This window comes from Liolophura sinensis, chromosome 8 (genome assembly GCF_032854445.1).
Source record: "Liolophura sinensis isolate JHLJ2023 chromosome 8, CUHK_Ljap_v2, whole genome shotgun sequence".
Taxonomy (NCBI): Eukaryota; Metazoa; Mollusca; class Polyplacophora; order Chitonida; family Chitonidae; genus Liolophura; species Liolophura sinensis.
Genome location: NC_088302.1, coordinates 44,383,334 through 44,398,197, shown reverse-complemented (window position 1 = coordinate 44,398,197; position 14,864 = coordinate 44,383,334). Strand labels below are relative to the sequence as shown.

General features: G+C 39.5%; 1 protein-coding gene across 1 annotated transcript; it reads left to right on the top strand.

Annotated features, from left to right (window-relative positions):
* The first annotated feature begins 516 nt into the window (after positions 1–516).
* On the top strand, positions 517–10,198 carry LOC135472726 (proline-rich transmembrane protein 1-like). The gene is made up of 4 exons (XM_064752369.1): positions 517–667; positions 5,479–5,693; positions 8,560–8,691; positions 9,833–10,198. The coding sequence occupies exons 1-4, from the start codon at positions 661–663 to the stop codon at positions 9,995–9,997; spliced, it is 519 nt and encodes a 172-aa protein (XP_064608439.1). The 5' UTR covers positions 517–660; the 3' UTR covers positions 9,998–10,198.
* Positions 10,199–14,864: the final 4,666 nt, after the last annotated feature.

Below are 14,864 nucleotides of genomic sequence, written 5' to 3'. Positions count from 1 at the left end.
GTTCATTACTATCCAGAAATGTTCATTACTACCCTTAAATGTTCTTTACTATCCTGAAATGTTCATTCGTATCCAGAAATGTTTATCCCTGTCCAGAAAATTTCATTACTATCCAAAAAATGTTCATACCTGTCCAGAAATATAAGAAACATTGACAACCCAGATGCAACTCTACCAAGATGTAACAAGTTTGAATCCTATTAGTTTAATAAGACGAAACGACATTTTATTTCCGAAAGCAATGGATTGACTTTATGTATCAAGCTTTGTTTACATGACCCAGATGGAACAGACAGCGGTGAAATTTAAGGTTTACATGTAATCAATCCTTCACCCACAGTAGAGCAACTGTACATATGTTAGCCTACTGCTGCGTACTTCAAATACATGAGTGACTGATATTTCACCCTTACATTCGCAACAAAAGAAAATGAACAGAGCAAAGCCGGTCATGCCTCCAATTATTTCATTTAACGATCCGCTTTTAGTTCGTTTTCTGTGTGTTGCACAGTGGTGTGACGCATAGCTGAAAATCACGTGCTACGTGGCAGCGAATCAGACGCCGTCATGGTTTCAGTAGTTTGTCTGATTTCACGTTACTTAGGACGGTGTTTCTAAACTAAACATCCAACGCAGAGACTACAGGCAGAATATTTCAAGATGTCAGGTAGGCGACTCGATATACTTAACGGTGTGTTTTGATATGTTTGTATCTTACACCTTCGAGGAAGGCTTTGCGAATGTCTGTTGGAGTTGTACCACCTCTATAGTTAAAAAACTGATGTATTTTTGAAATATTTGTACCTGTACCAGAGAGACATAGATCGAAGCTAAACAGTCACACCATACTCAGTGGCTGAAGGAATGGTTGGTGCCACACGATCAGACTTTTAAGACGTTAAAGGAAAGGTTAGGTTAGCCAAACGGTCAGACTTCTCAGAGTGATGGACAGAAAGACAATAGCCTAGTCAGTCAGAAATAAACACTGAGACATTTTTTTCAGACTGAAAGCTATTCACACTTATGTACACGCATTTTGTATTATCGACTTTGATGATATTCATCACAAACACCATATGAACTATTTGCTGGTTTGTGATCACAGAAGTATTTGACCTTGCATATTATCTTACTGAGCGGTATACTTATTATTGACGCCGACTAGGTGGTATTAGTGGTGACATGTTTAACAGTGTTAACATTCATCTTTTTTTATACCGTTAGAAATGAGCGCTGATCAGAAATTGGGAAACAATGATTATTGCATTAGTTATACTACACGTTAAAAGTATTACTCTGCCTATTGTTTTCTGTGAGTGTACTCTATGAATGGATTGAAACTCGGTACGTAGGAGGGCGTAGTGAACTGCAGAGGTTCGTCAGTGAGGAAGGAAGGTTTGGTCCATGATCCATTGTCAACAATCGCACACCACCAACAGCATACAAGCTCTGTGCATAGCACTGTGTGCATAGCACTGTGTGCACTTGTCTTTGAAAATCCTAAAGTAATTACGGAGCTATCCAATAACTTACAAAATTTTAAAATAATTTCCACTTCCGCGTCTATCCAAACAAGATTGACTTTTTCTAAAGCTGAAGTATTAAACAGAGGCCTTCATTTTATTAACCCATACCAGGAATTTTTAATTATCCAGATGGTCGTAGTGCTTTTGCCCAATTATTTCAACATCCAAGAGCCCTTATGCATACTCTATGAGTATGCCAAGCTTATCTCTTCATTTACCCTCATGCTATGATGGCGTTTGATTGGCTGACTTATTCTTCCGGTGGCTAGAGTTTGGATTATGAATCATCTGTTTTACACCCGACAAATGTAAACATGCCCTGACTAGTGACCTTATTCAACATTAGGAGTTAAGGTATAGAGAGCACAGAAAAGTAAATATAAGATCGAACAAAAACCTTTCAGCACTTGAGGATTTTGCTATAATGGCCTGAGTGGAAGCTAGTAGACTTTTTTTACTGCTTGACGATTGACTGGAGATTATTAAAAAGAAGGTTGTCCTAGCAATCCATCATATGAACATTAATACTCTGCCTCAGACCATATATGTTTTAACGATTCAAATATGCCAAAGGTACATGTATTTGCTGAGCTTCAGCAAAAATGCGTTCAAATATTCAAACGAACAAAGTTCTTCAATGCCATCTTTTTTGCAAGAACTGTTGCAGTCAAATTCATAAAAAGGAGTTAATGGTTAAATGACAAACCACATTTTTATTGGATTCTTTAAATGCACACGTCCCTAGGCAATGTTCGGTTTATTTCATAAGCATATAAACTTAAAACATCTCACTGAAGAACTGGATCCTGAACATCACATACCACATGAAGACGTATCCGCGTGGATGTATTCACCTAGTCCCTATACTACGCTTCTCATTAAGATTACATTTTGTGGTTATTTATATTGGTGTTCATTGAAACAGGTCTCTTTAACAACGTCAAAGGCAACATGCTTCCTTTCGTTCGATGAATAGCTGATATTTCTGATGCGTAACATTTATGTGAATTTCAGTGAATCTAGGCGTCGAAACAGACTGAAACAGACAGTATAATCAGTGAGGTTATTACAGGGCCGAATGATATCCAAGTGTATGTTGAACAGCATAATCAGTGGGGTTATAGGACCGAGTGAGACCCGAGTGTATGTTGGACAGTATAATCAGTGGGGTTATAGGACCGAGTGAGACCCGAGTGTATGTTGGACAGGATAATCAGTGGGGTTATAGGACCAATTGAGACCCGAGTGTAAGTTGGACAGTATAATTAGTGAGGTTATTATATGACTGAGATCCGAGTGTATGTTGGACAGTATAATCAGTGGGGTTATAGGGCCAACTGAGACCCGAGTGTATGTTGGACAGTATAATTAGTGAGGTTATTATATGACTGAGATCCGAGTGTATGTTGGACAGTATAATCAGTGGGGTTATAGGACCAACTGAGACCCGAGTGTATGTTGGACAGTATAATTAGTGAGGTTATTATATGACTGAGATCCGAATGTATGTTGGACAGTATAATCAGTGGGGTTGTAGGACCGAATGAGATCCGAGTGTATGCTGGACAGTATAATCAGTGGGGTTATAGGACCGAATGAGATCCGAGTGTATGTTGGACAGTATAATCAGTGAGGTTATAGGACCAATTGAGACCCGAGTGTATGTTGGACAGTATAATTAGTGAGGTTATTATATGACTGAGATCCGAGTGTATGTTGGACAGTATAATCAGTGGGGTTGTAGGACCGAATGAGATCCGAGTGTATGCTGGACAGTATAATCAGTGGGGTTATAGGACCGAGTGAGATCCGAGTGTATGTTGGACAGCATAATAAGTGTAGCTATAGGACCTAGTGAGATCCGAGTGTATGTTGGACAGTATAACCGGTGGGGTTATAGGGCCGAGTGAGATCAGAGGGTATGTCGGGTGGCATAATCAGTGGGGTTAGATCACCTATTTTCACCAGAGCTACTGGGATCCCCATGTGTATCACACAGGGAAGTTAGACATTGTCAGTGGCCTATATGTTTTGTACTGAGTGGATTGAAAAGTGGATTGAGTACTTAAGAACTCTGTGGAAAAAGTTTTGCCCATAACTTGCAGAAAGACATATATTTACCATGTTAAACTGAAACCGGAAAATGAAAGAAAGCGATCTTTAGACGGCTGAAGTTGGTGTTAAAATATAACAGATGCATGGCCATTGATGCACAAAACACATGTACGCATCAACGCACTTATGTGCTCCTCTTTATGGTGTCTTTACTGGGTGCCTGAAAGCCTGACATTATGCATTTGTTCATGACATCGCTCTTCAGGATAAAGAGCACACAGCGAATTACTATTTAGGACAACGTATCTAATAGAAATGTATTCGTAATAAGGCCTGGATGTGTTTATGTGCTAAGACGCAATGTTCTGACAGAGTTTTACGTGTCAAATTTCCTTCTGCTCGACTGAAAAGCGTTTCATCAGGCACGCATGGCGTACAGAGAAAGGGAAAGAGTCTGAAAGACTGCTAGGTATTCCGTGAAAACCGGTCTACAAAACCAGCTAACACTGCAGAGATAACATGTACTGAGACACAGACTTCACACTTTTCTATGACGGGTGTTGCTTCTGATTTATGTGCATTGCTTTACTGTTGTTGGGGGCACAGGTTTTTTGGGTTGAAACACCTATTAAAATCGTTGAAGGATTTTATCTGTTTATCTATTTTAATGTTTATCACTCTGGACTGAAAGGAGACCCCTTTCACTTATATTTATGAAATATAGTTACCTACAGCCTAGGTCAAATTCAATAAATTTAAAACGTTCAGTGTAGCAAGTCACATGACTTAGAGGACATTACATTAAGTTTAAGCTGAAGGAGGCATCTCAAAAGCAGCTTAACCAAATGCAGTGAATCGATTCAGAATGCTTGTAGGCCTATAGTCGGTGACTTACAGTTTGTGGTAGACCATGTCACGTGTGGTTATTGTTTAGAAAGTCAGAAATTGAATGAATGACTGATTATGGCTTAACGCCACATCAAAAATATTTCAGCCATATCGTGGCGAGTCAGAAACTTGAATCCTATTACTTTAACACATATCGGCATTTGCTCTATTTCATCAGCTTGTGTCAAGCTTTGAACACTGGCCCCAAAATCGCTACAAGGTACATAGCTACCTTCATTATTTTGTCAACAAGGTCTCATTCAGCGTAATCAAATCAATAATTTGATGTAATTCATCATGTGACTAAAAGCAGCACCAGCAGAAAGCTGCAATGAACACCAAATAATGATTCGATAAGTATTAAAAGCTGTGTATTTCATGCGTTTCAGCAATGTCTATAGAATTCTTTCTCAACAATGCTGTTGTGGGCTTCCGAACGGCACATAACTTATAGCCAAAAGTTTAATATAGTAATGACCAGTCGCAATGGCACATACTACAGTGTAGCTGATTTCAACAAGCAAGGCAAAAATCCAAAAGTGGAAAAATTGTTCCAATGTTCTTGGAAAGAAGCTAATCCGACGTATTTTGTGATGAGAAATCGAATGATGCCGATGCCTGGCCTAATTCCGCATCTTTTGGCACCGTATTGATGTGGGTTAGTGTTCAGTTGTATATTTTAGGGCAGACTGTATCAAGCACCCTGTGTTTTCACTCTGAAATCCTTGTCAAGTCTGGTAATTGCAGTATTACCCATTGTTAGCCGTAAATGGGCATTTATTATAACATAAACCAAAGGATTGAGGTGTAAACGGTCAACAATTATTATCTTCCCCTTCATTTTAAAAATGTGAAATGGCCGAATTGTATAGTTAACGTTTGGTTGACGGAATGCTTTCTACTTACAAAGTAATGGTCACATTGTGTACCCATCAATTCTCAGCATAGTATGTTTGATCTTCCATGACAACGAAAAACCAAGATATTGTAACTGTGTGATTTTTTGCAGTCTATCCTCAGTCGCCACCTGCATATGGTAAGGACGGATACGACAACTATGGTGGTCAGCAGTATGGACAGCCTGGGGGCCCGCAGTATGGACAGCCTGGGGGGCCGCAGTATGGACAGCCTGGGGGCCCGCAGTATGCACAGCCTGGGGGCCCGCAGTACGGACAGCCATATGTGCAGCCGCCTGCACAGTTCAACTCCAACACGACTGTTGTGGTATGTGTTACGGTTTTCCAATGTATTAAATAGAGCACGATAGCATCATAGTTTACAAATGGTCATATGTAAGCCTAACCGGTGAAATGCCACCTCTTCTTTTATTCTGACTGTTCATGTAAATGCTGAAATAGTACAACTATGCTGTAAGAAGAATTATGTTAAAGCACATGTTAAGTTCATTTTATTTGACCCCACCAGTCAAGAAATACTCAAAACGCTGTGTTATCATTTAATAAATAATCTTGAGGTAAGACTGAAAATGGGCCAGGGTTCGATTCCACAAACCGTTTGTGACAAATGTCAAAATTTAAAATCTCCACATTATGCTGAGTTTTTGGTTCTGGAATTAGACTTTAGACACACTTGCCATGAGATAACATTGTTAGAATGGGCAAAATTATTAATTTCTAAAGGCGAAAAACAGGCTTTAAGACTGCGTTTTAAATTTTGACGGGTTAGAAATGGTTTTGTGGAATCGGCCCAGACCTCAGGAAATAATAGTCCACCGGCAGAACCCCGTGTGGTAGATAGCAAAATGATCGTGTGTTAATAGGAGAAATCCGGCCCCTTGTCTGTTTACTGGGAGTAGCTACTGATATATGCCCGACTGCACCATGACGTAAAGTACGTTTTAAAAAAGTGCAGTGATGTTAACTGCAATTTGTTAGAAATACTCAAAACAACTGTGCTGTCGTCATATTTAATAAACAGTCACAACCTCTGAATCCAAACAAACACCCTGGATGGACCTAAGATGGATGCTTGTTTATTCTGTCAACAGCGGAAGCCAGGCTACAGAAAAACTGCATCCAAGAAATGAAAGCAAAATATTTTTGTCTCCAGTATTTGCGTTTTCGGTTTACATTGAGTACAAGTATAACACCAACAAAAGTCACTATAGTAAGTCCTGACCACATGATCTCATCCACGGGGTGACGGCAAGCAAGCAGTTTGTTTTAACACGTACTGTCTATTTTTCTCGCCCGCGCTCAACAAATCAATGGACAGAATTACCTTATGGTACCCATGGTCTATGGAAGTTCTATTTTCTGTAGTACGACTTGGTGAGTTTGATACTTTTTTGATGGGAAAAGGCGATGTGCTTATTAGCTTGATCCATGGTTGACTCGGACGACACAACAATGCATCTCCGTTCGCTTCCATGCAGTGTTGTGAAGTACTCAATCGAGAGTTGACCTAAGCCCGGCTCATGAGCACTGTTTTACAGGACCTGACAATACCCACGTGGTCTGGATTACAGGACGTTGTATAACCATCATTATTGTGAACTATTAACATAGGCTAGTGTTTGCAACGTTGTTGTAATTATCTTGGCATATCTATACAATGTTTCAATAATAATCTATGGCAGTTAGAAGTACTTATTGACATTAACAGTACAAATATTCAATTATAGGTAGGAGTAGAGACAGAAGATATAAAACTTCAAATGTCCTTAAAATAGGCCCATTTACTTCTGTGGTCTTTTTGACTGATCTTTTCCTTTTTAACCTAACACACTTCTGCATATATAGTGACTTAGTCTATTAATAATGATCACTGTTATGAGCAAGATGAAGTAAGTCACGAGTTCACGTGCAGCATACGTTGCTGCTATGCAATCACATCGGTTTATATACCTAGGTCTGCACATCGAAGATCACCACGTAAGTCATTGTTCTGTCGAAGTGAGCAGACTAAGGCTAACTATATTACATGATGTAATGCATTAACTCCACCGTCTGGTAAAAAATAAAGAAGACCAACATTAGTGTTTATACTGATCCTAGAAAAAAATAAATAAATAGAAAGAACGTCGTAACCGCTGACAACTGGAGTAGTCTCCCTTTTTCTGTGTACCGCGCAATTATACATATTTATATGTGTGAAATGGGGTTTTACGTCGTGCTTGACAATTTTTCAGTCACATGGCGACTAAGAGTCATTAGGTGTATGTACATACATACTGTGTATACCTGTGGCAGGGCGAGTCCATGCCACGAAAGTGATGGCGCCAATGAAGTATCGTATCGAAGACACAAGGCATTACACCCCACGCAACCACATTGTACAGACAGCGGGTCGACCAATCCTGTTTCATTGCTCTTTGGCAAAACCAGTACCGTTTTTACAGTACTTGGTAGAACCACCCGGATTTTCAATGAAACTGGCGTCATGTCCTGTACTACATGATCGAGACAGCACGATCAGCTTTACAGCCTCATGTAATAAATCAAACAAACGCCTATATGTATATATACAGCAATTACCCGCCTGCAAATCGAATTTCAGTGTCTGTTGCATTGAAACAGTGCTCCAACGTTACCTAATCTCTCGCCGATGTATTGAAAAGCCTGCTCAGCGAGACCCCCCCCCCCCCCCCACCACACACACACACACACTAAACACAACGTCACCCAAAATTTTGTTCGTTTTCAAAAAATCTAGACGAAACATAATTGTGTTTTGTCCAGTGAGATATCAGGTATGTGGGTGTTCAGAGAGGTCAGGATTTCACTCTGGCAGAAAGACAAAAGGGAAATCACTTCTTGGCCGTTATGGCTACAGACTGTGAAGCACAACTGATCACTCTTTAATAGTCCAAGGTCAAGTTACATTTATACTGTGACTTTCTCATTCAAAAATTGTGATTTGTGCGCTGAATGACCAGTCAGGTGAAGAAAACATTGAGTGATTGTGTGTGTGGGGGGGGGGGGAGGGGGATTTTGCAGTTCCTAATATTTGTGAGGGGCCAAACACATTACAGACATTATTTGTTAGTGGTAGAAACATTTCCGGATGACCCTTTTAATTAAATACATTGTTAGAGCGCACTTCTAAATGTCTTTTGCCTTTGTTACAGACGACACAGCCGAATGTACTGATTGTCCCGCCGTCGGCACCTCCGCCAAATAACCACATGGCACTGGCCATTGTCAGCTGTCTGTTATGTGTTTGGCCCCTAGGCCTTGTGGCCATCATCTGTTCCAGCCAGGTAAGCTGACCCAAGTCAAATAACTTCCCTCAAGTGCTTTTTCACCCTAGGCAGTGTTTTCTTACTCGATAATGGCCACATTGTTTTCTATGTTTTAAATTTGTTTAATATTTCACGTGTAATTTTTTGCCGAATAAAAATTCGAATAATGAAATAATTAGCTTTTATACGTATTAATGAATGATGAAAAGGATCTTGAAAAACAAAACTGTTACACAAATTATGCAACCTAAAGATATTTATAGTTTTTACCTCTCGGGCAATATTGGCCTACATATATTGTGGTAGCAGTCTCACTCCGTCCGTCTGTGCATTTGTCCATATCCTTGCGAAGAATCGTTGTCTTGAACGCCTGTGACAAGTTTTACCAAACTTATACCACAGGCACTGGAAAGAAAGAACAACCGTAATCGTGTTTGGTGACCTTGTTCTATCTTTCTTTTCGAAGATCATTGAGGTCATTTCAATTAAATTTGTGATAAACTTGTAAACACGAATACTCTTGAACTCTTCGGAAACTTGTCTTCACACTAGTACCAGAGGTGCATCTAGTCATGGAAAAAGAAACAGATTGGTTATTGTTGAAAATGACCTCCGTTTTTTTAATCTTTATAAAAACACATTGTCTCTTGTCTACGCTTGTAGTTAGATTTACTTCACCTTCACTTTACACTTAAAACTTAGAAACTATTTCTTTTTATGATAATGGCCTATTCTTTCAAGGCCATTTGGGTTATTTATATCTGTAAATTTGACATCCCTTGAAGCCTTCGAACAATTCAAACTTGTATCACATATGGACCATGTTACGTAGAAGAACTCTCTTGCTTTTCACTGACAGTGACCAGTTTTTCGTTGAGCTTGAGCCTCCATAGCTAGCTTGTAAACACACTGTTTCGTGTAACATATCTGAGGTTTTGTGTTCATAAAGTAGCACGGCTGTATGGCATCACGATATACAGTCTTCAGAAGCTTTCTGTTTACCATCTAGCGTCCCGCATTCGCATTGCTGCAGCATTAAATGTTATTTTCAGGAAATTAAATAGAGGCTGTGCTGTCGATTTTGTTTGAACATCTCTCCCCATTATTTATGTTCTTTTGTAATAGTTTATTACCTTCATTCTCTCTGTCATTGTTTCAGTCGGCTGACTCAGCTAGAGCCGGCAACAACGAAGATGCTGCCACAAAGGGGAAAATATCACTGGGGTTTTCTATCACCAGTATCGTCCTGGGATCACTTACCTACATCATTCTTCTGGTAGTATACGTCACCGTGGGCTTCGGATACAGCTACTACTACGGTTGAGAGACGTCAGATGCCTCTTCGACACAGAATATGGGTTGGTTCACGTAGACGTGAATCACTTAAACGATTAAGATTAACCATTAAAACAGTTGTCACACTTTTAAAATTCCTCAGTGTACGCTTATTTCTGAATGTGATGTAAGTATTTTGTTTTCTTGAAAAATTATTTCATCAATAAAGCCGTTTTCTATTTTGCTATAATTTTATGTCTCATTCAGTGAAGTGTTTAAACAAAACAAAATTGAGCCATCCTGAATTTAAAGGAGAATTCAAGCGTGGAATTCTTCTATGACTTGTTAAAAGAAAGTGTAAAAATAATTACGGTGAAACCATAACTTAATGTTGTATATCAGAAGAAAAAATATTGAAATTAACCTGACGAGCCTACGAATTCAGGCCTGTGGGCCGCCAATATAGCCAAAATCCCATCACCGCATGAATTCTTACACGCCAGTATGTTGCAGACCTACAGCCATAAAAAAAATTTTTCAACAAAGCGACAATCACTATATGGCAGAAAAATGGCTGAAAAAAAAAAGAATAGAAAAGATCCAAAAATTAGCGCTTAAAATGTGAAATTATGTTCTTCTGGTTTTTAACCAACGAAAACAGCAGCCTGTATGAAATGATTAAACGTTGTACAGCGAGTTTACTTGGTATGAGTGAATTCCGATTCGAATGCCCAATACATCATACTATAGTGATAATGTGGATAGGTTAGCTGCGCAAGCCAGTATGCAGTTCAAACCATAAAGCATGGAGATATTTCATAGGCTCCATATAACTTCAGTAAAACAGTGATATTGATCAAAACAACTGAAATGAGTTAGCGCAATACAATGACACAGGAGCCTCCTGCCAATGCTGTGAGTTCAAATCCGGGTCACACTGCCTTCCTCTCCGGTCGTACCTTGGAAGGTCCACCAGCTCATGGGTTTCCTAAGGCTCTGTCTGGTTTACTCCCACCATAACGCTGTCCGCTGCCGTGTAAGTGAAATACTCTTGAGTATGGGGTGAAACACCAGTCAAATAAATCAATAAACAACAGAAATGAGTTTTCTCAATCCAGCAAATCGCATACATCGCAACAAAAAAAAATCAAATGGTTTATCACAATTATCACACTATAGGTAGCACTTGCTATTCATGATGTAATATTGTTAGCCGTGCAATATTTATTACTTATTTCGTGGCTGCTTTACTCCCTGTACAAGAATTTAAACAACTCATACAATGACGGTCAGTTTCGTTTCTTTTTTTATTTCAGCAAAGACAACAAAAGAGTCTCTAACAAGATATCGGTAATTACATAAAGAAATAAAACATATAATAATATGACAATTATCAAAGGAAAAAACTAACAAGGTGTTGGGATATCCCTTTATAACGGAATATGGTCACACTGATATGCTCTACAAGAAAAACGAGACGAAGTGCATTCCTTAAGATCGGAGAAAACTCATACCATTGTTCAGGAAGCTTGATTTGAAAGTGCACATTTGATGTGTGGAATGGGTAATTTCCTTGGAGGAGCACTGGTTGGATATTCTCAGTTACACGGATACTCATTGACAGGATACGGAAATATATACGGTGCCAGTAACCCTCATATTGAGCCAAACGTAAAGCGGTTACTCATTGACATGATATGGAAATGTATACGGTGTCAGTAACCCTCATACTTAGCCAAGCCTAAAGCCGTTACTCATTGACAGGATACGGAAATATATACGGTGTCAGTAACCCTTATATTAGGCAAGATGTTAAATCGATTTACAGGATACGGAAATTCATAATGGCGTTAATGCTGTAAAGAGTTTTTGTCTGATGCGGGATTAAAAAATGTACATCAAGCGGCTTTGTGCTGACCGTGGATATTGAAATTGGGCGTGAAGAATACAACAGAGCTTTATAGCTAATTGAGGGGTTTTATTAGTGTCAGTTGCAAACGTTAAGCCTGGAAAACAGAGGACTGGTATGTTTTATTAATGTTTGGGGAATATAAAGATCTTCGTAGCACTTTTTTTTCTCTGTTTCAAGGATGGAGGAAACCTTTGGCAAGTTACTGACAAAGTTTCACGCATGTGAAATATGCACACCATATATTGGTGGAAGACAAGTAATTTCGGCAAACATATGCCACACATGCCACACATGCGTCATTGCCATAAGCAGTGAGAGCATGGAAATTTACACATTTTTGGTCCAAAAGTGTGAACCCTCACCTGGAGTGCAAGTCCTAGCGATGTGAATACAAACACGCCAAATGTCAAGGCCGTATGTAATTTATGGAGAAATGTCAATTTTTTGTGTAAGAACTCCTGATGTTGCACGCTTCATTTGACAATAAACACTACTTTGATATAAATACAAACATAGATTTACATGAAACAAGGAAACATACCAAAGCTGAAAATGGGAAGTTTTATTACATTACTCATTCTCACGGTACAGTGAAGCGGGTTACTGGCCCTCATCTAAAACCCTTGTACTGTACCACTCCAAAGCGATAGAATATGCAGTATACGTGTTGAAAGTAGTAGGTTTTGTTCCATGAAGACATCTTGTTTCTCACCATAAGCTTAGTTTTATCCCACATCTATCCCATGTATGTTTGAATGTATGTCCAACTAAATATCAAAAGAGGCTGGTGGTTGGTGGCGGTAATAAAGACTGCCAATAACACCCTGCATTACAAACAAAAGCAGTGAGATTGAATTCATTACTCATACACAAACGCATGTTACTTCTTAAAGCTGAATGCAAGTTAATCCATGAGACTTGTTTTGCACCATCTTACATAGAACCGACGGTATCTGGTCACAGAGATATTCACATGAAAAATAAAGTTGATGGTTTAATTGTAGAAACTAATATCAAAAGTCAGCTGTTGAGAAAAATGTCTGTTCTCAGGCGACGATGTATTTAGTATTATCGGAGAGTTAAGGTGTGAGAAACAAGACGTCTCGCTATAGTCAAGGCGTAGCCTTGTTGGTCTGTCTGGTATAAGCTTTTGTTCTCATCACAGTCGAAATCGTTGCCGTGGTGGCTTGCCCAGTGTAGTATGCGTTCTCATCATAGTCGAAATCGTTGCCGTGATGGCTTGTCCGGTGTGGCATGTATTCTCATTACAGTCGAAATCGTTGCCGTGATGGCTTGCTCGCTGTGGTATACGTTCTTATTATAGTCAAAATCGTTGCCGTGATGGCTTGCTCGGTGTGGTATGTGTTCTCATTACTGTCGAAATCGTTGCCGTCTGGTGTAAGCATGTGTTTGCATTGTAGCTGAAAGCGTTGCCGTGGTGAGATGCCTGGTGAAAGCATGTGTTCTCATTGTAGTTGAAAGCGTTGCCGTGGTGAGATGCCTGGTGTAAGCATGTGTTCTCACTGAAGTTGAAAGCCCTGCCGTGATGAGATGTCTGGTGTAAGCATGTGTTCTCATTGTAGTCGAAATCGTTGTGGTGGGGGCCTGTCTGGTGTAAGTAGGTCTTCTCATTGTAGTTGATAGTGTTGCCGTGGTGAGCTGTCTGGTGTAAGTATGTGTTCTCATTGTAGCTGACATTGTTGCCGTGATGGCCTGTCTGGTGTAAGTAGGTATTCTCATTGTAGTTGATAGTGTTGCCATGATGAGCTGTCTGGCGTAAGTGTGTGTTCTCATTGTAGTCGAAATTGTGCCGTGAGGGCCTGTCTGGTGTAAGTAAGTATTCCCATTGTAGTCGAAATCATTGCCGTGAGGGCCTGTCTGGTGTAAGTAGGTATTCTCATTGTAGTTGATAGTGTTGCCGTGGTGAGCAGTCTGGTGTAAGTATGTGTTCTCATTGTAGTTGACATTGTTGCCGTGATGGCTTGTCTAACCATCAGCTTGGTGATGAGACAAAGGCTCGGGAAGAAATCGGGAACATCTTTGTTTTCATTGACGAAATTTGTGGTAATCGTGAGGTGAATGGCATGTTTAGATAACGTTAATGGAGGATCATTAAATAGTAAATAGAAATTTATGCCTGAAGTTTCATTACCACGGCAGAATTGGTCTTGCAACTCAATGTACGTTGTGGTAGTACATGCTATCGGGCTTTGGAATTGGGTAGGACCTCGATGAAGAAATATACCATGACAATGGACATTGTGGTTATGCCCAACACAATACTGGTGACAGACAAAGCAAACGAAACTTGTCCATTACGCCTGGCAGAATTGTTATCTCCAGCTCGAACCGAATTGGATGACTGAAATAAGAATATTCAAATTATGAAAATGAAGAACTATTCTATTTATTTATTATTTGATTACATTTTTTCGCCGTGCTCAAAAATTTTTCACTTATACGAAAAAGGTCATTATTTTGATTGGGGGAAACCGGATAGAGTTGTAGAGGAAGCCAATATGAGTTATTGTTGAACTAACAGCGGTGAGGGGTCGTGGGTCATTGTGCTGTGCTAGCACGCTAAGTACTACGCCACGCAGCCCCTTAAAGAGATGCTTCATGTGAGCTGCTTTAATTCTTTCTTCTTTGTCAATCAAAAAGATCAACTACGTTTGAGTTCGTTCCATTCACAGTGTCTGATAGTGAAAAACATTGAACATAAAAAATACATATTAACATGTAATCATGCAAATAACGAATTTTTCAACAATGTTTAGAATCTTTTTTACTGGTGAATCGTAAGTGATCTCAACGATTTTTGGCCACACGCCAAAAATGGCCCTTTATTGCTACTTATCGGTTATCACTACTATGGTCTAGGAAACACAGGAAGCATCATAAAGTCATCTGAAAGACCATTTCATAGAGACTCCATATACGATTATTTTTTAAATGTTTTACAGGTGAATAAAACATTGAGGTTCTACCTGTAATACTTTTTGGG